The sequence below is a fragment of the Trichomycterus rosablanca genome, chromosome 7, assembly GCF_030014385.1.
Source record: "Trichomycterus rosablanca isolate fTriRos1 chromosome 7, fTriRos1.hap1, whole genome shotgun sequence".
NCBI classification, from domain to species: domain Eukaryota; kingdom Metazoa; phylum Chordata; class Actinopteri; order Siluriformes; family Trichomycteridae; genus Trichomycterus; species Trichomycterus rosablanca.
This window is the reverse complement of record NC_085994.1, coordinates 34,337,988-34,361,395: the sequence shown is the minus strand read 5'-3', so window position 1 is coordinate 34,361,395 and position 23,408 is coordinate 34,337,988. Positions and strand designations below refer to the sequence as shown.

General features: G+C 39.3%; 1 protein-coding gene across 1 annotated transcript in view; it reads right to left on the bottom strand.

The window, feature by feature from the left end:
* Nucleotides 1–23,408, bottom strand: part of ntrk2a (neurotrophic tyrosine kinase, receptor, type 2a) — a 61,134-nt gene that overhangs the window by 25,773 nt on the left and 11,953 nt on the right. The window contains exons 8-12 of the mRNA XM_062999272.1: nucleotides 22,888–23,187; nucleotides 21,299–21,328; nucleotides 21,165–21,176; nucleotides 20,034–20,071; nucleotides 19,775–19,874 (exon numbers count right to left, since the gene is read on the bottom strand). Of these exons, the coding sequence (XP_062855342.1) occupies nucleotides 19,775–19,874; nucleotides 20,034–20,071; nucleotides 21,165–21,176; nucleotides 21,299–21,328; nucleotides 22,888–23,187 (480 nt within the window). The remainder of the gene's footprint in view (nucleotides 1–19,774; nucleotides 19,875–20,033; nucleotides 20,072–21,164; nucleotides 21,177–21,298; nucleotides 21,329–22,887; nucleotides 23,188–23,408) is intronic.

The following is a 23,408-nucleotide window of genomic DNA, read 5'->3' as shown; positions in this document are numbered from 1 at the left end:
CTGTCTAAGCACTTGAAGGTTAAAGGCCTTGCTAAAGGGCCCAACAGCGGCAACCTGGCAGAGGTGGGGCTTGAACCAGCGGCCTTTCAATTACTACTCCATTACCTTAACTGCTAGGCTACAACTGCCAACTCTATGAATTTACACTAATAGCAGCAACAATACATCCATGAGTCACATTATTATGACCACCAGCTAATATCCAGAGAAACCACCGTGTGCCGTACGGACAGCAGCTAGACGGACTGGGAGTGACTCAATAAGGTCCTGGTAGGTTGTTACAGGTATCTGGAGCTATGCTGACTGCAGTGCATCCCACAGGACCCATAAAGCGAATACAATGATCGAGGTCGTACCACAGATGCTCAATTGGGTTCAAGTCAGGGGAATTAGGGGGCCAGGGTAGTACTTGCAAGTCTTGGTCATGCTCTTTCAACCAATTTCAGACATTTCAAGCCGTGTGACGTCACAGTGTCTTCCTGATTCCATCCGCCCCAGGGAAGACAATCAGCATGTATGGGTGTATGTGATCTGCAAGGATGGATTCATACCCATATCAGTTGAGAGTGCCTTCCACACCTTATATACCCACCAAGTTAGCTCACAAAATGTGACTTCCTTCATGAGCTACACACTCGACAGTGTATACATACAAGGTGTGGACAAAAAGTTCAGTCAATAGGTGCCCGGACATCGAGGGGCGTGTCTAGAAGCGACACCAAGTGTGTGGTGGGCGTGGTGCAGACATTTGAAGACAGTCTGTTGAAAAGGTGGCATCAAACAGGAATGTAAGCCGAAAGGGTGTGTACGATTGGTTTAAATGCTTTCATCCTAAAGAGGTCATGAATGGATCATGGTTTGCGAACATCTCAGAGATTCAGACCTGTGTGCCGGCAACTCTGAACACTGTATGAACGTTGTCAAAAGTGTGTCGAGTTTGATGGACATTACTTTGATGGTCAATAAAAGTATTTTCTATGTATATTCTGCTTCGTTGTTCTTATTGTAACATTTACCAAACTGGTTTATATATACAGTATAAGCCATATTGCCATATGTGTGTGCACTTCAGCATCCGGTAAGGAAACCTGACCACCACCAACTTTGAAACTATTGTTTTCCTCAAGCAGGCTGAGAGGAAGTGATCTATTGATCTGAGAAGCTAATGAGAGAAGTAGGGTGGAGTGATGGATCCGAGGGGGAAGGAGGAGACAACTGGAGAAGAGAGGAGGGAGTGTACGACCTGTCTTCCAGATTGGATTTCGGTTACACAGCAGTACTGAAGCCGGGCCAGTATAATAAATGCTGCCAGGTCAGATCATGCCAGAGTAAACATGGTATTCCTAAAATAGCACAAATGGATTTTTCTGCCCAGTGCAGAGAAAGAAGTGTCTTATTTCTCACTTTTCACATTTTTAAATAAATTACTAATAATGGAGGAGTGTTTACTGGCTTCAATTTCTCTCATGTTGCATTTTTTAACCTATTTGAAGATCTGTTGACTTTTAAAAATGATCTAATCTGAACTCATACTAGGCAAAGACTGTAAACCAAAATGAGCAAAAAAATAACACATTGTAAGCATTCCTTGGTGCCTAGTTTTGACTGCAAACAGTCTTTAATTATATGTCTCAATTGATTTGCACAATAAGAAATTTTGGCTTATTCCTCCGTACATTTTTTCATTTTCATTTAAAACATTCCTGCCATGTCAGCAACTGATGGGAACACTAATGGATTATAACGTTACATAAAGCTACTGAGTGGAATATGTTTGTTTATGCATTTTGAGCATGTGAATATTCGGTGGGGGGGGTCCCCAAAATATATATTGTGAATAGGACCTTGCCATCACCTCAGTTCTTTTTTTTGTGTACTTGTGTACCAGTTCACTTGCTTATTGTGGAATGGTTTAAAACATTGTAGCTTAGAATGTCCCAACTTTTTTTAGTGTGTTGCAGGAATCAAATTCAATTAACAAACCATAGATTCTTGTTTTTATTGCATTTAACAAAATGACCCAACTACTCTGGAAATGGTTTGTAAGTGCATAAAGAAACAGAGTTTTATGAACATAATAGACATTACATTGCTTCTTTACTAAGCCAAGCAGTGCCAAACGCTGCCTACCATAGTATTGCAACAGACATAATCAGTTAAGTTGCAACATAAATTACATTGTTACACTTAAATCCCTAAACAATAGTCCTAAAACACACAAAAAGATTGTGCTTTTCTGACTTCCTGTCTTCGCCTCAGGGTCACTCCGAATCCAAAACACATCACTCACTCAGCCTAATGTTTACTGCATTAAATCTCCTCAATACAGCAGTGAAAGCTGAAGTTCAGGGGAATACGTGTTTTCATGTATGCTTTCAGTCCCAGAGCTGAAAAGCAAACTGTTACAAATCCAAAACAAACTCATTAAATCAACTAGATCCCCAAAGTGGCGATTTGTAAAAAGCCAAGAATGTGTTAGTTTTGTTTTTTGTTCTGAAGACAAACAGGTCAGATTTCAATCCAGGAAAAAGAAAGTGGTGGTGAATGAAAGTATGGATTTAGAAAAGCAGAGACTATTATAAGCAAAAGGACTGGGAATGTTCAGGAGCAAAAACAAATATTTTTCATGACTACACAACTACAAATCTACACAAATTTCTACGTGCCAACCCAGGGTCCCACAAATAAATCCCACAAAGACACTCACACAAAAAATATTCCTATAGCTTTTGCATGATAGTTGATTTGTGTAACACAATACAGTACTATAGATGGAAAGCTTCCATGTGTGTTATTATTATTATTATAGCTGCAGACAAAACATGAAGACCACTATAATTCTGGGCGTCATTAACAGGGAAATTATTTATAGCTGTCTCGTGACACCTGTCTCAATTGTGGGAACCATGGCCCTAGGGTATTTTCTCCCTGTTCTCAGAAGGGATTAAAATCTAATAGTTCATTTGCCTCACAACCAGTGCCTAGCTAAACATTCCTCACATTGTTTTCCTCCCATATTTCTACACCATAGAAACCTTCTGTATTATTGTTCATATCTGTCCAGCCTCAGATAGGACAAATGAAGCCTTCAGAATGACCCATGCAGATTAAAGTTGGCTTCTTTTTTTTTTTACCATCATTTACCCCCTCTAGCCTGAATGCTCACACCTTCCAACACAGGCATGCACACTGTTATTAAGAGGTGAACTCAACGATCTAACAGGGCAGATCATGTGGAGTCTGTACAGCACTGGGACTCTGTGACATACAGAGCAGACAAGATTTTTTCCATGGGAAAGAGACAACCGGAAAAAAAAAACAACAACCAAGAATGTAATGGATGTGTGTGTGTATGTGTGTGTGTATAGAATAAAAGAAGAGGAAATTCTTCCACCTCCACAGTAAGACTTAAGACACAGAGAAAACTCCTTTGTCCAGAAAAACCCACTGAGGAAAGAAACAAAAGACCTGCTTCATCCTGGGTCAGCTGTGCATGTCCGGTGCCCCTGGGAAGAACCCTGGACTGGGCATCATTCCATACACTCACGCATTTACCTTCTCTACCAGCCACACCACAGCATTTACATTTTCATTTACATTTAGCAGACAGTTTAATTCAAATTCAAACTTACAGTACTGTTACAGTATATTGTCTAAGCAAGAGCCTTGCTTAAGGGCCCAACAGTGACAACCTGACAGTGGTGGGGCTTGAACCAGTGACCTTTTGATTACTAGTCCACTACCTTAACTGCTAGGCTACAACAGAAATTTCAATCGTATATTTTAAAAGCCCATAAAATGACTGACTGGGAAATTTTCTAATTTTCTATCTGATTGTTTGTGCAGATTAGCATTGACGTAACATTTTAGCTATGGCTAACTTGGAGTTTGGGTGGAACGGTGGTGTAGCACGCTGCACAGCATCAGGGTCCTAAAGACCCATATTCATACCTTGCCTTTGGTCATCCACATATGTTTCTTCCAACTCCCAACATCCAGCAGCTGGTCTGGCTTCTCTAAATTAACCTTAAATGTGAGTGAGCAGATAAGTGTGTGATGCCCTGGGATGAACTGGTAAATTTTCTGAAGTGTTTTGATGGACTTCATTTATTAAAGAATGAATTACTTGCAAGTTTAAAATAAATGTTAGTTTTAACAGCTTTGTAAAGAACATTTTTTACCTGGGGGACCAAATCTAGTCCAAAGTACACAAATGCAAGTTAATGTTCAGCTGATGTTTGTAATGAAAGACTGAAATGCCACTGTATTAATAAAAACTTGAACAGACATCTAAACAAGGCACGAGCTGGAGTCCTTGCACAAATACTTGTGGTCACTGTTTTGTACTATTGATAATGTTAAAACACAGCTAGTTACTTCTTTAACTTCCCGTAAACCAGCATTTGTCACAAATAGAAACAAGTAGAATTACAGTTTTTTCATATTTATTGTCGTTCTCCACATTTTAGTGGTAAGCCCCACACTAACCACAACTGAATTCATTGCTAACACTAGCAAGGTTAGGTTAGTGGGGTTTTATGGTTCCTTAATAATATTTATGTTTTTGTGGCAGGTCTGGTTCTACCACGAAACACTAGGTGCAAGGCATTTACATTTACATTTACATTTTCAGCATTTAGCAGACGCTTTTATCCAAAGCGACTTACAGTTGTGACAGTATACAATCTAAGCAATTGAGGGTTAAGGGCCTTGCTCAAGGGCCCAACAGTGGCAACCTGGCATTGGTGAGGCGTGAACCGGCAACCTTCTGATTACTGATCCAGTGCCTTAACCACTAGGCTACAGCTGCCCAAGGCAGAGCTCAGGCGTTTAACAGAGCATCCCCACTTTGGAGAATGCCACTCCCTCCCCCCTCTGTTCCAGACATAATCAGTAATGTCTGTGTAGTGCCGCTGAGATTTAAACCAAACAGCAATGGTGGGACCGCTGCCCCACCTAAGATATTGCAAATTTAAATAATACTAGGTTAAATGGCTTTAATACACAGAGGTTAAAAGTTTAAATACACCATTAGTGCATGTACTTTTTGTCAAACAAAGGATTAGATTTGTTTAGGGCGGCTTAGTGGCTAAGTGAGTAGCACTGTCGCCTCACAGCAACAAGGTTCTGAGTTCGATCCCCAGGTGGGGCGGTCCGGGTCCTGTCTGTGTGGAGTTTGCATGTTCTTTCCGTGTCTGTGTGGGTTTACTCCGGGTGCTCCGGTTTCCTCCCACAGTCCAAAGACGTGCAAGTGAGGTGAACTGGAGATACTAAATTGTCCATGATTGTGTTCTATATAGCCTTGTGAACTGATGAACCTTGTGTAACGAGTAACTACCGTTCCTGTCATGAATGTAACCAAAGTGTAAAACGTTAAAATCCTAATAATAATTAATAATGACGTTAAAATCCTAATAAACAAACTAACAAACAGTTTGTCTGTTACCTTGTTTACTTTGATCAACTGCTTTTAATAGACATCATGCTTCTGAAAGCTGAGCTCTGGAGTACCATTACACCAAACTCACCAAATTATGTGTTAATGTACCAAATTTTTTTGCGAAGGTCATTTTTTAAATAAAAATCTGCTACAACGAGTGTGGCTGAAACACATGAACTCAAAAAATTAGAAGGGTGTACATTTTATAATCCTATGTTTGAGTTCAGGTGTTTGCTACATTTTTATGTTGCTTTACAATCAGTAATGCATGATTACCTTTTTTCATTTGATTTTATTTTTGAATTCATCCTTCAGGCTTGAACAGCATCATTTTTCACTTGCTTTCAAAACATAAAACTCATCATTTAATGGAATCTATCCCAGCTTAGCCCAATGATTCAAATTAAACAATCAAACAAGAACTATTCCAGTATTAAAAGACTACATCTTGATACACAATCCATTAAACTGCAGTTATTGTAATAATATTTTATAAGACCATTTACATTCATATCTAATTTGCTTTTAGATACAATTCTACCTGAATCAAGAAAATATAATTTTTTTTAAAAAGCAGATATAAAATGACTTTTCATTACAACAGCCTGGGAGAATCAACATTTCTTCTATAACTAATGTAAAGTGTCGGCAGGCTGAGTGTATTCTTTTTTTATTTAAAAGTGCTTAATAATACTGCCTTCATGTGCTACCAGTTTGTTAATAACCATAAGTTCATAAAATATGACCCTATAAACCCATTTATGCATCTTTGTGTAATGGATATGCCTGTATATGGATTATCCACATGACAACAGATGTGGAAATACATTCAAAATGCATTTGCAATTTAGATATTTAAAGGTATTGGCACTAACCAGTCCAAACATTGAGAAAACAAAACCCAAAGCTAAAAGTATCTGTATTTCTAAGACATATCTTACAACCAACACCCCTTCCAGTTCATTTAGGTTTATCCCATGTGCAGATGCAGCTGAAAAAGTACAAATGCTCTTCTGTAGAAACACACTGTGGTTTAGACAGTGATTTCTATCTGGAAATAAAATATAATTAAGCTATATAAGATTTATTAAATATCATCGTTGAAAGGGACTTGGGTGGAGCAACATTCAGTGTTGGGATCTTGAGCTTGAGAGTTCGAATCTCAGCTCTGCTGCACCGACATGATTAGCTTATGTCTGCCAAGTGGGCGGGCCAGAAGGACTCCTCATCATTGCTGAAATTGTGGCCTCTGGCACCTGAGACGGGGGATAATAGAGTACTAATATCTGTGTGAACCCACCTCTTGCAGGTAAAGAAGCGGGTGGCAACGGCACACATGTCTAAAGGGGCGTGTGTTAGATACAGCTTGGTGACGCATCTTAATGCCAATATTTAACCCTCATGTTCTGTATGGGGTCCCTGAGACCCCAAAATATAGGTCCAAAAATATTCTTTGACTTTTTCAATCATTTTTCAAGGATTTCAAGGATTTGAGTGAGTTTGACAAGGGCCCATTTGTGATGGCTAGATGACTGGGTCAGAGCATCTCCAAAACTGCAGCTCTTGTGGGGTGTTCCCGGTCTGCAATGGTCAGTATCTATCAGAAGTGGTCCAAGGAAGGAACAGTGGTAAACCGACGACAGGGTTATGGGCAGTCAAGGCTCACTGATGCACGTGGGGAGCCAAGGCTGGCCTGTGTGGTCCAATCCAACAGACGAGCTACTGTAGCTCAAATTGCTGAAGGAGTTAATGCTGGTTCTGATAGAAAGATGTCAGACTCCATGTCTCAACGGGTCAGGGCTGTTTTGGCAGCAAAAGGGGGACCAACACAGTATTAGGTCATAATGTTATGCCTGATTGGTGTATAATTAAGTGTGGCTAATAATTAAGCACCTGAGCTCAATTATTAGTCCATTGACCATAATCAAACCAATATGCTTCACAACTGAAATATTTAGTTATAATACTTTACTAATATTTATGTAGGTTTATGACTTATCATGGAAAGCTTAAGTAGTTGTTCTGTAGCTTTATAACATATACGTACAAATACAGTCATAATAAAAGTGTATTGTTTAGTTGCCGGGCGGCACGGAGGCTAAGTGGGTAGCACTGTCACCTCACAGCAAGAAGGTCCTGGGTTCGATCACCTGTGTGGAGTTTGCATGTTCTCCCCGTGTCTGTGTGGGTTTCCTCCAGGAGCTCCGGTTTCCTCCCACAGTCCAAAAACATGCAGTCAGGTTAATTGGAGACACTGAATTGCCCTATAGGTGTGTGGGTGTGTGTGTGTGTGTCTGCCCTGCGATGGACTGGCGTCCCGTCCAGGGTGTTACTGTGTGCCTTGCGCCCATTGAAAAGCTGGGATAGGCTCCAGCACTCCCCCGCGACCCTGATTGGATAAGCGCTTAAGTAAATGAGTGTTTAGTTGCCAAAATTATGGCCAGTAGGTTTTTTTGTTTATTGTTTTTGATTTCCCAGCCACATAAATTCTTATTGCTTGCTACTAACTAGAAAATCTGAAATAGGTCCATTTAATAAGCACATGAAGGCAGCAAAAGAACACAGAAGGAAAAAAAATCATGTATATTTTAAAAACAGGAGAAAATAAAAGGCACATGTGCATGATTCATTTATGAGGGTCTCTATTAAGAACTCTGTCGCTTCCTCAAACTTCCTGAATCTCTCAGAGCATCCCAGACCCATTTATCCACTGACACAGATTCTATTACCCATAAACCCTCACTTCTGCCCTCCATGCCAGGAATGAGACGAGGTCAGACCAGTTAATGGCTACGGCTGGCTGTAGATGGACCGGTGCATAGTAGAGCCTTTATACAACAACCAAAGAGCAGGGCTGGGTAGCTTTATATGCTGGCAGCTGATTGGCTATATGACTTAGTCAGTAGTTTCTGAGAGAAGCCATAAGCCTTAAGTATTGTTTTTATCTCCCAGAATGAACCAGTCCTTTTTGAGTCCAGTCCGGTTCGGACCGGTATGCAGGTGCTCTTATCGGCTCACCACTTCCACTGGGACATTATGAAATAAAACAAAACCTAAAAAACACAACGCAACAAAACACAATATAAAATAAAGATCAACAAAAAATGAACTCATCAAATTAATCAACATGAAATAATAATATAACAAATAATAGACAAAAATAAAACTGAATACATAAATGTAACTAAAATCTCAGTACAATTCTAAATAAAAATGTACATTTAATTCAACAGCACAGTATCAGCTTGTTCTGTTTGTTATTAATGGTAGAAATAATCAATATTAGTTATTAAGAGAAGAAAGTTACTGTTAATTTTGGCAGCAAATTTAGAGATTGTTTTTCTTTATTCTAACAAATAATAGTAATAAATGCAGTTTTAGTAATAGTTATGTCATTATGTTATTGTTAGTTTCAGTCTAGTTTTAGTTGTCAACAACAAGCAGCAATGTTAGTTGTCAGTTAGCATTTAACAGCGCACCAACACACCAATAAGCATTTATCACACTACATCAACTTTACTTAGTACCCTCATGAAACTAATCTTAAAACAAGCAATAATACCATAACAAAGTGATTGTCATGATTGCTGTAGCCAGTGGCTGGTTCAAGACCCAACACTGCCAGGTTGCTGCTGTTGGGCCCTTAAGCAAGGCCCTTAACCCTCAATTGCTCACACTGTATACCGTCACAGTATTGTAAGTCGCTTTGGGTAAAAGCGTCTGCTATGCCAAAAATGTAAATGTAACATTACACAAAGCTGGTGAGTGGAATATGTTTACTTCTATTTTGTACATCATTATAAAGGTGGCACATTTTGAGCATATCTGAATATTGGGTGGTGGTGGTGGGGGGTTATATATTTAGATTACAGCCTTGTTGTGATCATACGAGGGCTCTTCAAAAGGTTTCAGCACTTTTATATTTTGGTTAGAAACGGTGAGGGTGGAGGAGTAGTAATTGGTCGTGTCTGAGAGACCGAGAGAGAGCTTATAGTCCAGATTTAGCGCCATCTGATTTCCACGTTTTTGGATGCTCAAAGAAGCTTTAAGGGTAAGAAGATTTTCATGTGATGATGATGTGAAAGCAGCGCTGCATCAGTGGCTACACGCTCAACTGAAAACATTTGTTGCTGATGGCATTTAAAAGCTGGTACGACGCTGGGAAAAATACATCACAAAGGGAGGTGACTATAGAAAAGTGACGTCATTTGTTTTTGAAATTCTTAATAATTAGAGTTAAATTATTTAACTATGTTAAGTGTGGAAACTTTTTGAAGAAACCTCATATCTACAGTTTGTCAAGTAATTCATTCATTTAATCCATGTTTTTAACTGCTTCATTCTAATCAGAGTTGTGGACAGTAGTAGCCTAGTGGGTAAAGCTTTGGGCTATCAACTGAAAGGTTGGGAGTTTGAATCCCAGCTCTGCCATGCAGCCACTGTTGGGTCCTTGAGCAAGGCCCTTAACCCTCTCTGCTCCAAAGGCGCCATACAATGGCTGACCCTGTGCTCTGACCCCAACTTTCAAACAAGCTGGGATAAGCAAAAAAAGAATTTTATCGTACTGTACACCTGTATATGTATATATGACAAATAAAGGCTTTCTATTCTATTCTTTTTTGTGGCACATTGTGGACAGTTTCTTAAATAACTGAACTAGTTAAATATGACTACATTACATGGATCAGCTTAGTGCAGCCAGTGTAAGAAAAACATTAAAAACAGTTTTTATACTATATGGACAAAAGTATGTGGGTATGTGACTTCTTCTATTCCGGTCATGATAGCCCCTTTAGCCACAAGATTTTGTAGTGTGTCTGTGGAAATTAGCATTTGCAAAGCCTGGCTTGAATTAAACATTTTAATACAACCCAAAAGTGTTCAATGAGGTTGAGGTCAGGGCACTTAAACGTTGCCTCAAACTAGGAAGTATATTATTTTATATAACTAATTTAGTACACATTTGTGGTGTTATACATACATAAACTCAATAAATTAAAAAAAAATTTCCATACTTTTGGATTAATAGAAAATGGGCCAAACAAAACAACAAGCTAAGCTGCTTCCAAATGTTTTCAACTTCTAAACCATTGGTCCCACAGAGGTGGAGAGCTGAGCTGGGAATGGTAATAAAGGATAAGTAATATTGTATTGCAGCTTTATTAGATCAGGAAGCACTGTGGAATGCTGGAGGAAAGATTGCCAAACATAAAACTAGAACATAAACATGTCCTGATGCCATTAGGACAGTGTACCTGCTTTTCTAAGTGGAAGATAGAGTCTATTTAAATACACACTTGGTACCCGGAACCTGAGAGAACAGCCTGACAAACTGCAAACTGATCATTTGGTAAGGCGTTTAATTAACAGTATAATTTAAAATACATTGATGCTTTTTGATTCTGAGCCTTTCTGGGGTTTTTTCTGAATAATGTGTTGAGTTTAAAAGGTAAAAATCTTCACTTCTAATGTTATATTGTAAGGATAGATTTAATGTCCATTTATAAAACCTCTGATAGTTTAGACAGTGTACTAAATATTGTTTTATTTCAGAGTCAGAAGTTAGCCTGGATTTGAGTTAACACTTTACTGTAACACTGGAGGATTTACTGTAATTTGTGTTGGACTAAAGTCAGGCAGCAATGCTTTTACAGGTGCTTATGGCCTGAAAAATGTTTTACAGCCTTCATGGAGCCTGAAGTGCTTTCCAGCTTATTCCTCTGAGTCCAAAGTGAACTTATTAGAGAGGTTAGTGTCTGAGCACAAGTGGTATATGAGAATATGGTAAGAACAGATAAGTGCAGTATGAGTGCAATACGTCTGTCTATACCGTTGGTGTCCGAACTAAAAGAGGGCTGGAGTTGGTCATATTCAAATAAGAAAGTGTCCGTTATTATTCCAAAAACACAAAAATAAAAAGCAGTAACATACAGTTAGGGTCAATTGTTTCTATAAACTTGTGATGAAGATGTATGTCAATAAAATTTTGGAATTTTAATGATTTCTGCAGTTGTTCTTTTTCTGCAACTATCTGATTGGATCACATTTTCAGCCTACACCTAACCCTAATTCAACCCTAACCCTAACATAAACTAAACCCTAATTCAACCATAACCCTAACTTAAACCTAACCATAATTCAACCCTAACCCTAACTTAAACCTAACCATAATTCAACCCTAACCCAGCCCTAACTCTAACCCAAGTCTAACCCTAACTTAACCCTAATCCAAAACCTAACCCTAGCCCAACCTTAACCCAAATCTAACCCTAATCCAACCCTAATTTAACCCTAGCCCAGCCCTAACTCAAACCTAACCCTAATTCAACCCTAACCTTAACTCAAACCTAACCCTAGCCCAGCTCTAACCGTAAATTCAACCCTAACTTTAACGTAAATTTAACGTAAATTTAACGTAAATTTAACGTAAATTTAACGTAACTAAACGTAAATAACACTAACCCTAACTCTACGATAACCCTAACCCTAACTTAACCATAGCTTAACACTAACCCAGCCCAACCCTTCACCCTAATTTAAAACCTAACCCTAATTTAACCCTAACCCTAAGGCAACCCTAACTTAAACCTAACCCTAACCCTAATTCAACCCTAACCCTAACTTAAACCTAACCCTAATAAAACCCTAACCCTAACTTAAACCTAACCCTAATTCAACATTAACCCTAACACAACCATAACCCCAACCTAACCCTAATTCAACCCTAACACATGTACTTTATGACTAAATAGAGCACTTTTAGAAAAGCCTGTTCTATATTTGAAGTTTTTGATTTATTTTCATTACTGTTTGAAGAATCAAATGGACATTTGACATTAAATGTACAAAGCAAAAACAAAGTACAACCAGCAAAATCTACACCAAAAAACACAAATCATAAATACCAAACCATATTAAACATGTTTATATGGAGTGACAGGACACACTGCTGGTTAAAATCTGACAGTTTATCAAAGATGTGCTATTTGAAATAGTCCCACTGAACACTGTGTACTGGCACTAACCACACATTCAGAAATAATACATTCCTGTGAACAAGCTGAGATGAATAAAGCTGATTTATTCCCAAGAATTGATTTATTGAAAGATTTTTTATCAACATTTTATCTCTGTTAGAGATTTGGAAGTTTTGACTGAGTTTTCCAGGCTTTATGTTTTACTATTCCCAATAAAAAACATTGTAGTTTAATATTATAGATAATTATAGATGTGTAGTTCTATAATCATAAAATAATTAAATTAAATACTATTATTTAATTAATTAAATAATTAAATACTAGTTTTCTATCATGTATCAGACAGTCTGTGTTGGTAGGAGAATTTTAATAAAGTGCTTTTATTGACCACTGGTTTTAAATCAGACCAAAATCAATGATATACTTAATAGTAAAATGACTGACAGGGTTACCATAATCTGATGAATAATTAATGCCACAAGCTTTATAGGTTGTCTTAAGATAGTGCTTAAGCTAATGCTTGCTTTAGTGTCAACCACAAACTTTCAGTGCTGGAATTGATGAATCGACTCTTCAACCATTTGATTCAGTACGAATACAAGCCAAACTGAGGATAGTGCTAATAAAACAATGCCATGTTTATAAAGCTTCTACGAGCTACTTGCTTTAAAAAGTAACAACTTTTACCTTGTTACTGGGAAATTTTGTTAAACTGGTAGCAACGACGCTGCCCAACGCTGCTGGCACCCATGTTGTAGAGAAAACAGACACTGTAATAATTTTTAAACACTGTAAGCTATTTAAACGGGTAGCTAACTGTATGGCTTGATTACTTCCTACTTACAGTGTTCAGGTCACAGTGTGTGTATGTGGGGGTGTTAATGTGTGTAAATGTCTGACTGCACTTGACTATATGCGTCTGTGCTCCCTGCAGGTTGTGATTCATACTTTGCAGGAATTAGTCATTTTTTTGAGCGCAAGAAATGATGCTCGTTCCTATGACAACGGTTCATGTGGTGGGCAGACAGGACCACCCCCCCAGCACTCACACACACACATCCACACACTCTTTGAGATAAGAGTGCAGTCTGAATAGTGACGGAAGTAGCAGATTAGCGGTAACAGTTTTCAGAGCTCTAATTCATCACCAGCTGTTCAAACCAGCAGTAGAACCAGTGTTTAAGGCAATTTAGACACATTAGTCCTTTACAGACTTCGAGAGAAAGTGCTAAAAGACATAAAAACTTACTAAGCTTTGCACTGCATATGCTCAGCAAAATCAATGCCATAAATCAAATATAAACAACCACAAATCCTTGCTGGCCAGAAAAGGATTAGTAGTACAACAAAGTAAAGGCTGTTACATAAATAAAAGTCCAATATCAAAATGCAGTAACACAACATTGACAAATCTTCTTAATAAAGAAAACTGTCAAAATTTAAAATTATAGCTTTATTTATTTATCTGGTGGTGTAGACCAGGTTTATTATGAAATTTAGCCTTGTGGTATTGCCTTCTGATTTTCATTACTGATTATGATTTACTACAGTGTTGACTTTACTGTGCTTATTTTATAGGCCTGGTTTGACATCAACCATTACACTGGGTCACAAGCATTACATTTCAAAAGTCCACAAAGCTTTGTACAGATTGCAGAAACCAGATCATAGATTTTCACAAGTCAAGAATGTCATTTGATGACATTTTTAAATAACTTTAGGTCTTAGGATCAATCTTCTTCCCCTTAAAGCTTATCTGAGCGTCCAAAAAGGCAGAAATCAGATGGCGCTAAATCCAGACTATATGCTCTCTCTTAGTCTCTCAGACACGACCAATTACTACTCCTTTCGCCCTTACCATTACCAACAAGAATATAAAAGTGCAGTAACTTTTTGAAGATCCCTTGTATGTTGCTCAGAAAAAGGGTTGAAATAAAAACCCAACAACACACAACATAATGTCAAGCATAGTTAACACTGTCAGTGCCAGTGAAGCTAGTTTGGTATCATTGAAACCTGTGCTTTGCAGAGTGGATGGAATAATAAAAATAAATACATTTTCATCCTTTTTTAATTCCTAAACATAGGATGAAGTTGCAGCAGGACAATGACTCAAAAACTTCTGAGGTCCTGACCTTAACCATATCAAGACAGTACTGAAATTCAAGAAATTCAAGTTCTGGGAGTGGAGTCGAGTTTAAAAGGTGTTGAGTTTTAAGGTAGTTTTTCCAATAAGGATGTATTGAAAACCTGTTAATGTGTCCATGGTCCCGTAGAACTGTATATATTTTAAGCTAATGTAAAATAATGGGGTTGTTTTTGACACTTATAGACTGAAAATAACACAAATATAATATAAAAACACTGACATACAATTGAAAAACAGTTAAATACAATAAAACCTGCACTTTACCTTTCTTCTATAACCTGTACGTCACATTATAGTTCCAGTGCAATTGTAGTTCCAGTGCAATCCACCAAAAACACTGACCGCTGGTACATTAAAGGAAGTACAATATTGCGTAAATAAGAACCATTCCTTTAACCATTCCTTTAAAATGACACCGGAATCAAGATGAAGCGGTCACGGACTTCTGCATGAAGAATTTCCTGCTATTAATGGGACAGATCCTGAGCCTTTCCTGAGTCTTTAAGCCGAAGAGATGGTGGCACATTTGTGTGAGATTACACACACATTACAAAGCACAAAGCGTTCTGTTACACCCCACTTATAGCCAGTGACCTTAAATGTTTGGACATGGGACGCTTGAGATGCTGCTCGATTCCTGCCCTGAGGTATTGTATTTATTAAAACAATATGGGTTTTGGCATTCGTTTGATGTACAGATTAGCGGGACGTGCAGCTTTACTGTTTGAAGATAACTTGATATTAATTTGCATGGATTTCTTTAAGCTTAAATGTGTTAAAAGGGCGGGGTGAGTTCTGCCCTTAGGTGTATTGGAATCATAGGCAGCATGATTTCATTTTTAAGGTTTTGCCGGTTTGGAAAATGCCAGATGGGACATAAGGACAAAACACACAGTCCCAGTCACAGTAAGTCACATTTCACCCGGATACACTGGGCATGAGGCAGAAATACACCCTAAACAGGGCGCCAATCTAGTGGTAGTGGTTTGTTTTTTGGGGTGGAAGGAAACCAGAGTATCCAGAGGGACCAACAGAGAACCACAGGTTTACTGTACACACCTATCTTGCCACTGTGCTGCCTTGAGTGTCATGCACAAACAGATTTACTGCTTTGCCACTCTGTTTTTACAGCTTGTTGCTGAGCTCAATGTTCAATCCAATTTGCGGATATTTTTAAAGTGTCGCCAATGAGACAAACTGTTTATATGACAGTCAGAAGAGACTTGCAGACATGGTGGAGAAAAACAAATTCTCACTGTTAAACAACAGTAAACTGTTTAATTATACCTTAAATCTAGCATGACATTGTGAGAATAAATATAAGAATTTGCATTTCCAAGTTTGCATAATCCTGGAATTGCTTGTCGTGGCTTTGTAGCTCTTTAATTAACCCCTAAATGAAAAAAAACAATAAAGATTCATAAACCCACTTTATTCTTTTGCTGGATTTTTATCTTCTTGAGTGTCCAAATGATGACAACCACTGCCAGAGCTGTACTGGTTTGAAACATAAGTGCATTTCCATACAAAACTGCATGTAAATAAACTGTTGAATACTGTAAGTCAATACTATAAATATTGTGCATTGGTTTCACCCTTGCTGCTAGTGGCACAGGCAGCAGAAAATGGTTTTGCTGTGTATTATGGGAAAGCAGTGTTACCTACACCTAGGGGCAGTTTAAAGCAGTCTGTGCTCCTAAATGTAAGTCTGTGATCTATTAAGGATAGATGTCGCTAAGGTGTCATTGTCTCAGAAGGGCCACAGACTTGCAGTCGCCTCCTCAGAGAGTTTTTCACACAGGTGGATTCTCACTGATAGCCATTATGTACAAAGGACCCCTGCTATACCCTGTGTACCTCCACTGGAGCCTTGACCACACAGCAGGAGAAACCCTATTTAACCCCCCCCCCCCCCCCCTCCTTCAGACAGGGCCAGTTGTGTTTGTGCTGTATTAGCTTTATTAGAAACCATAAAAAAATTATGGTTGTGTCTGTTATTTATGAGCCTGAGATAGCGTAGCTTGCTAAAAGTGATTCTAACAGGTTAGTCAGATTGCCAACAAACTTCCAATTTACAACATTTTATGTACACTGAAGACCAGATTCATTCTAGAATGTTAAATTTCATTAATGAAGCAGGTAAGATCAGAACACATTTATCACGGCTAATTAACTAACAGAAACACAATGGTAGACTATTTCTAGCTGGTTTACTTTGCAAAGCAACACAAACTGATAACCCCGCTATGCCATGTGTACCTCCACTGGAGCCTTGACCTCACAGCAGGAGAAACCCTATTTGACCTTCCCCTCCCTCAGACAGGGTCAGTTGTGTTTGTTGGGCACTGCTGAGACTCGAGGACTTGAACTTTTCACTGTGATGGGTTAGCATATGAGACTGCTGTACTGTACTGTACTGCTGTATTAATGTATCATTGTACACAGATCATTCATATGGTTTAAAGTTACATGTCTGGGGCACTTTAAAAGTGGTGATGAGAGGAAGTGGAAATGGACAGGAATACATAAGGAAGTGGTTTTAGTGCCCTAGAGTGCTGAGCCAGTGGAGGATTGATACTTCTGACCTTGACAAGATTTATTGATTTTCAGACCAAAAAAAGAGAGAAAACTGATACCTGCCCTCTGAATCATTGATAAGCATGAGGTTGCTGACTCGGACTCTGACTCTCTCTCATGCTTTCAGATCCACGATCTTGTTCTCTGTTTTTCTGGGAGAAGAACCAAATCGCCTCTGCAGACACCCACACTTCCTGAACTCCAGGGCTACATGGCTACAGTTTCACCCCTTCTCATCCCTAACTTCCTTTCCTGATCCAGTTTTTGCTTCACAGTATGCCTCTGTGTGTGTGTGAGTGTGTGTGTAAGTCACATCAAGGTCAGCGTGCAGAAGCAAGGACCAACGAATAAACCCGAGCCTGGAGTAAACATTTATATTCATTAGCATTCTCATGCATTTGGATCTTGACACTGAAGGACACACACAATCCAGACCGCGATGTAAAAACGAGTCTCAGAGGACGTTCAACCCGCTACTTCCGCACAGCGAGAAAAAAACGAGAACAAATGCACACTCATTCATAAAGCCGCTCCTGTTAACAGAACCAGACTGGCACACATTTCCAGATTGCCAGATTTCCATAATCACTCGGCTATTGCATCATAATGGAATTTGTGCATCAAGTCGACAACTGTCGGTCTCAAATATGAGGAATCGTGCATGGAAACTTCTAATCCACCATCTCACCATCATTACCCAGTCAATACGAAACACATTGTGGTTTTTCTCCCTATTATCCCGGTGTCTATTATTTTTTTACTGTTATGACAATTACTTACTCCAAATACTAGCTTTATGATGCAGCATGTACAACCCCAAATGAGAATAAGTTGGGACAGTATGGAAAATGCGAATAAAATAAAAATGCAGTGTTGCTTACATTTACTTTGACTTTTATTTGATTGTAGACAGGATGAACCTGAAATATTTCATGTTTTATCTGCTCAACGTCATTTCATTTATTAATAAACATCCATTCCTGCATTTCAGACCTGCAACACATTCCAAAAAAGTTAAGACAGGGGCAATTTAGGGCTAGTAATGAGGTAAAAAAAACTAAATAATGATGTGATTCCAAACAGCATCCGGGAAAGGCTGAGTCTTTGATGAGCAAAGATGATCAGAGGATCTTCAGTTTGTCAACAAATACATGAAAAATAATTGAAATGTTTAAAAACAATGAACCTCAAAAAAAGATCGGAAGGGATTTGCATATTTCTCCCTCTACAGTGCATAATATCATTAAATGATTCAAGGAATCAGGAGGATTTTCAGTGCGTAAAGGTCAAGGGCGCAAGCTTAAGCTGATGGCCTGTGATCTTCGCTCCCTCAGACGGCACTGCATCAAGAACCGCCACTCAACAATAGCTGATATAACCACATGGGCGAGGGATTACTTTGGCAAACCTTTGTCGAGCACTACAATACAGTTACATGCACAAATGCCACTTAAATCTTTACTGTGCAAAAAAGAAGCCTTGTGTTAACCATGTCCATAAGCGGGGTTCGACTTCTCTGGGCTCGACTTCTCTGGGCTCGGAGGCCATCTAGGATGGACCATCACACAGTGGAAACGTGTATTGTGGTCAGATGAATCAGCATTCCAGGTCTTTTTTGGAAAAAATAGAAGAAAATATAGAAGACAAAAAGGACCATTCAGACTGTTATCAGCAACAAGTCCAAAATCCAGGGTCTGTCATGGTATGGGGCTGTGTCAGTGCCCTTGGCAAAGCTCATTAACACTTCTGTGATGGCAGCATTAATGCAGAAAAGTACATTGAGATCTTAGAGCAACATGTGCTGCCTTCAAGACGTCATCTTTTCCAGGGACATCCATGCATTTTTCAACAAGACAATGCAAAACCACATGCTGCACACATTACAAAGGCATGGCTGTGGAGGAAGAGGGTACGGGTACTAGACTGGTCTGCCTGCAGTCCCGACCTGTCCCCAATAGAGAATGTGACAAAGAACGGGACAAAATAAAAGCTGAAACACTAAATCACTTGGTCTCCTCGGTGCCAAAACGTCTTTTAAGTGTGGTAAAAAGGAATAGCAACATTACAACGTGGTAAATGCTTTACTGTCTCAACTTTTTTTGGAATGTGTTGTAGGTCTGAAATGAAGGAATGGATGTTTATTAATAAATGAAATGAAGTTGACCAGACAAAAGATGTAATATCTCAGGTTCATCCTGTCTGACATCAAATAAAAGTCAAAGTAAATGTAAGAAACTGTGTTTTTTTTATTATTATTATTTGCATTTTCCACTCTGTCCCAACTTTTTCTGATTTGGGGTTGTACATATGGTGTTACCCAGTTGTGGTCATATATCCACTAAATTGTTATATGTATCCACCCATCCGTGTGAACATGTTAGTAAAAAGCACACACACAGCTGGTAAACAAGCAGAACAAGACGGGTTAAAGCAGAATCGAGGAGTGTTAAGCAATTAGTGAAGCACAGGAAACAAGACATAGAACAGATTCCCTTCAAATCCCTCCTATTGAAGCACTTCTGAACAATTCATTTCTGAGGACCCACTTCGAAACCACCACAATGTCTCGCTCCGCAAACCAGGCCTCTTAATGAAGACCTGGCAGAGACAGGAACCCGGACGAGTGCTTACCTTTAATTCCGAACTTTGAGTTGCGGCCAAACTTGAGGACAACCACCATGAGAACAAAGCCAGTGAAAGTGACGATGGCAATTCCCACGACCACGTATACCTAAGGGACAGAACAGAGGGGGTTGAGATTACATTCCCACACTCGTACACTCTTAATGAGGATGTAGTACTGGATAATAAACACTACAGGATTTGTTAAGTGATTGGATGAAGATTGTTAAGAAAATCGTTGTGACATAGACGTGAAAATATTACTCACAGCAACTCGATCCTCAGGAGGTCCAAGGGGTGTGTCATCTATATGAAAAAATAAATGAATAAAACAATAAATTGATAGTGAGTAAATCTTTACATACAATGATGCTGTTTAATTGATGATTGGTCAGAAGCCGTTGATACATTATTCTCTCAAAACATTGCTGTTCTGATATATACTGTATACGATCAGGCTTAACATTATGACCACCTCTCTAATATTGTGTTGGTCCCCCTTTTGCTGCCAAAACAGCCCTGACCCATTGAGTCATGGACTCCAATAGACCCTTGAAGGTGTGCTGTGGTATCTGGTACCAATATGTCAGCAGGAGATCCTTTAACTCCTGTAAGTTGTGAGGTGGGGCCTCCATGGATCAGACTTGTTGGCATGGGCACCCTGGCAGGTCTGCGGCTATGCAGCCCCATACGCAACAAACTGTGATGCACTGTGTATTCTGACACCTTACTATCAGAACCAGCATTAACTTCTTCAGCAATCTGAGCTGCAAGCCTTCGCTCCCCATGTGCATCATTGAGCCTTGGCTGCACATGACCCTCTCGCCGGTTTACCACTGTTCCCTCCCTGGACCACTTTTGATAGATACTGACCACTGCCCACCGGGGAACACCCCACAAGAGCTGCAGTTTTGGAGATGCTCTGACCCAGTCATCTAGCCATCACAATTTGGCCCTCGCCCAAATCTAAACTGGCTTAAATCCTTACACTTGTCCATTTTTCCTGCTTCTAACATCAACTTTGAGGAAAAAATTTTCACTTGCTAACTAATATATCCCACCCACTAACAGCTGTGATAAAGAGGTAATCAGTGTTATTCAATTAATCTTTCATGTTTAAATATAAACAATATCTCAGGATTTAGGTGTTTTAAATGACAACAGTGACTCCGCCAGCATGAGGAAAATCATTCTCTGGTTTGATAAGACTACAGCTGAACTCTTTGGGCAGAGAAGTAAGAACCATGTCTGGCAATAAAACTGCACTTATTATTATGTGCTATCAGAGATAATATTTCTACTTTGGCTTTAGTTGAGGTTTTGTACTTTATTATATTGGTTTGTTTTTTAAACTGCAATAACACCAACGCATATGTGTAGTTGTGTGATTCATCCTTACCTGTTGTCGGGTCTTTAACCAGAAGCATTAACACAAAAACAGAAACAGCACACGTATACAATTTAATATCCACAAACACAATACAGAACATTTTTCATTCAAATATAATGTAATAAAAGTAAGCATCTACTCACCGTAGTACAGCGTATCTGTAGTTGTTGTATCTTTGGGACACAACAAACAAGAACGCACTTTTAGAAAATACAGAACTACAAAAGTAGTGATTCTATTACCATCATTATTATTTTTCCAAACATGTATTTAACCTAAAATTGTTAGCTGGCAAAGAGTCGGAGTCGGACTACACAAATGCAACAATGTTCCTTTCACATTAGCCTTGACACTACAGCTGTGCAATTATGATTGGGTTTGGAAGAATTAGGCTGTGGGAAAACAAACTTTCCGTGATGCCCTCTCCCAAACAAGCCTTGAAGTGCTAAGCCAACATAAGCTTCTATAAGTATCAGATAATATACTAGAAGGATATAATATACACTGATCAGCCATAACATTAAAACCACCACCTTGTTTCTACACTCACTGTCCATTTTATCAGCTCCACTTACCATATAGAAGCACTTTGTAGGTCTACAATTACTGACTAGTCCGTCTATTTCTCTACATACTGTTTTAGCCTGCTTTCACCCTGTTCTTCAATGGTCAGGACCCCCACATGACCATCACAGAGCAGGTATTATTTGTATGGTGGATCATTCTCAGCACTGCAGTGACAATGACATGGTGGTGGTGTGTTAGTGTGTGTTGTGCTGGTATTAGTGGATCAGACACAGCAGCGCTGCTGAAGTTTTTAAGTACTGTGTCCACTCACTGTCCACTCTATTAGACACTCCTACCTAGCTGGTCCACTTTGTAGACGTAAAAGTCAGAGACGATCGCTCATCTATTGCTGCTCTTTGAGTTGGTCATCTTCTAAACCTTCATCAGTGGTCACAGGCTGCTGCCCACGGGGCGCTGTTGGCTGGATATATTTTGGTTGGTGGACTATTCTCAGTCCAGCAGGGAAAGTGAGGTGTTTAAAAACTTATACCAGCACAACACACACTAACACACCACCACCATGTCAGTGTCACATGGTGGAATGATCCACCACCCAAATAATACCTGTTTTGTGGTGGTCCTGATCATTGAAGAACAGGATGAAAGGGGGCTAACAAAGCATGCAGGGAAACAGATGGACTACATTCAGTAATTGTAGAACTACAAAGTGCTTCTATATGGTAAGTGGAGCTGATAAAATGGACAGTGAGTGTAGAAACAAGGAGGTGGTTTTAATGTTATGGCTGATCGGTGTATAACTAAGGCCCTACCTACTATACACTCCCATTGGGGATGCATCATATTGATCATGTGCTAATTTGCAGTTACCCATCCTTCTAATAGGTCAAGTCAACCCAAATCATCTCTTGTACTCTTGTATTTAGTTTTTTTTTAATTAGTTGTGATTTTTTTTGTCATTGGGACAGTGGTAGCCTAGTGGGTAAAGCTACAATATGGCTATCAATCTAAAGGTTGAGGGTTTGAATCTTGGCCACTGTTGGGCCCTTGAGAAACGCCCTTAACCCTTTCAGCTTCATGGGCGCTGTACAGTGGCTGACCCTGCGCTCGCATGTGTAAAAAAAGAATTTCGTTGTACTGTAACCTGTATATGTACAGTATATATGACAATTAAAGCCATTCTAGTTGGTTGTGAGAGTAAACTTACCATTCCATGGGGTGTGCATGAAGTGGGCAAATATAGACTTCTTGTCCCTTCCGAAAGAGTTGCTCGCCAGCAGCGTGTACAAGCCATTGTTGATGTGTGTGGGATTATCAAGCTGCAGGCAGCCATGATATGCATGATCGGAATAGTCGTGGACCTTGGTGCTGATGAAGCTGCCCTCCATCAGCGGCTCACCCCGCAGCAACCAGCTGAGCTTTGGGCGGGGGTTTCCAGATACACTAAACGGGATGCACCAGTGGTGGTCAGCGATGGCATCCAGGAGCTTGCTGATTGTCGGAGGGACTGGAAGCACGTTCAGAAATAGATATATATATGTGGTGAGTAATACATTGTGGTACCTTCATTGAAAAAAATCTTAATCAGTTTTAATGCTACACTATAAAAATAATTTTTACTGCCAGCCAATCAAATTTAAGTAACTTTTAAAGATCTCCTTCTGGGGTTGCTTCATATTTGATGTGGCACAGGTTTCAACCCCCCCCCCCCCCCCCATATCTCAGACA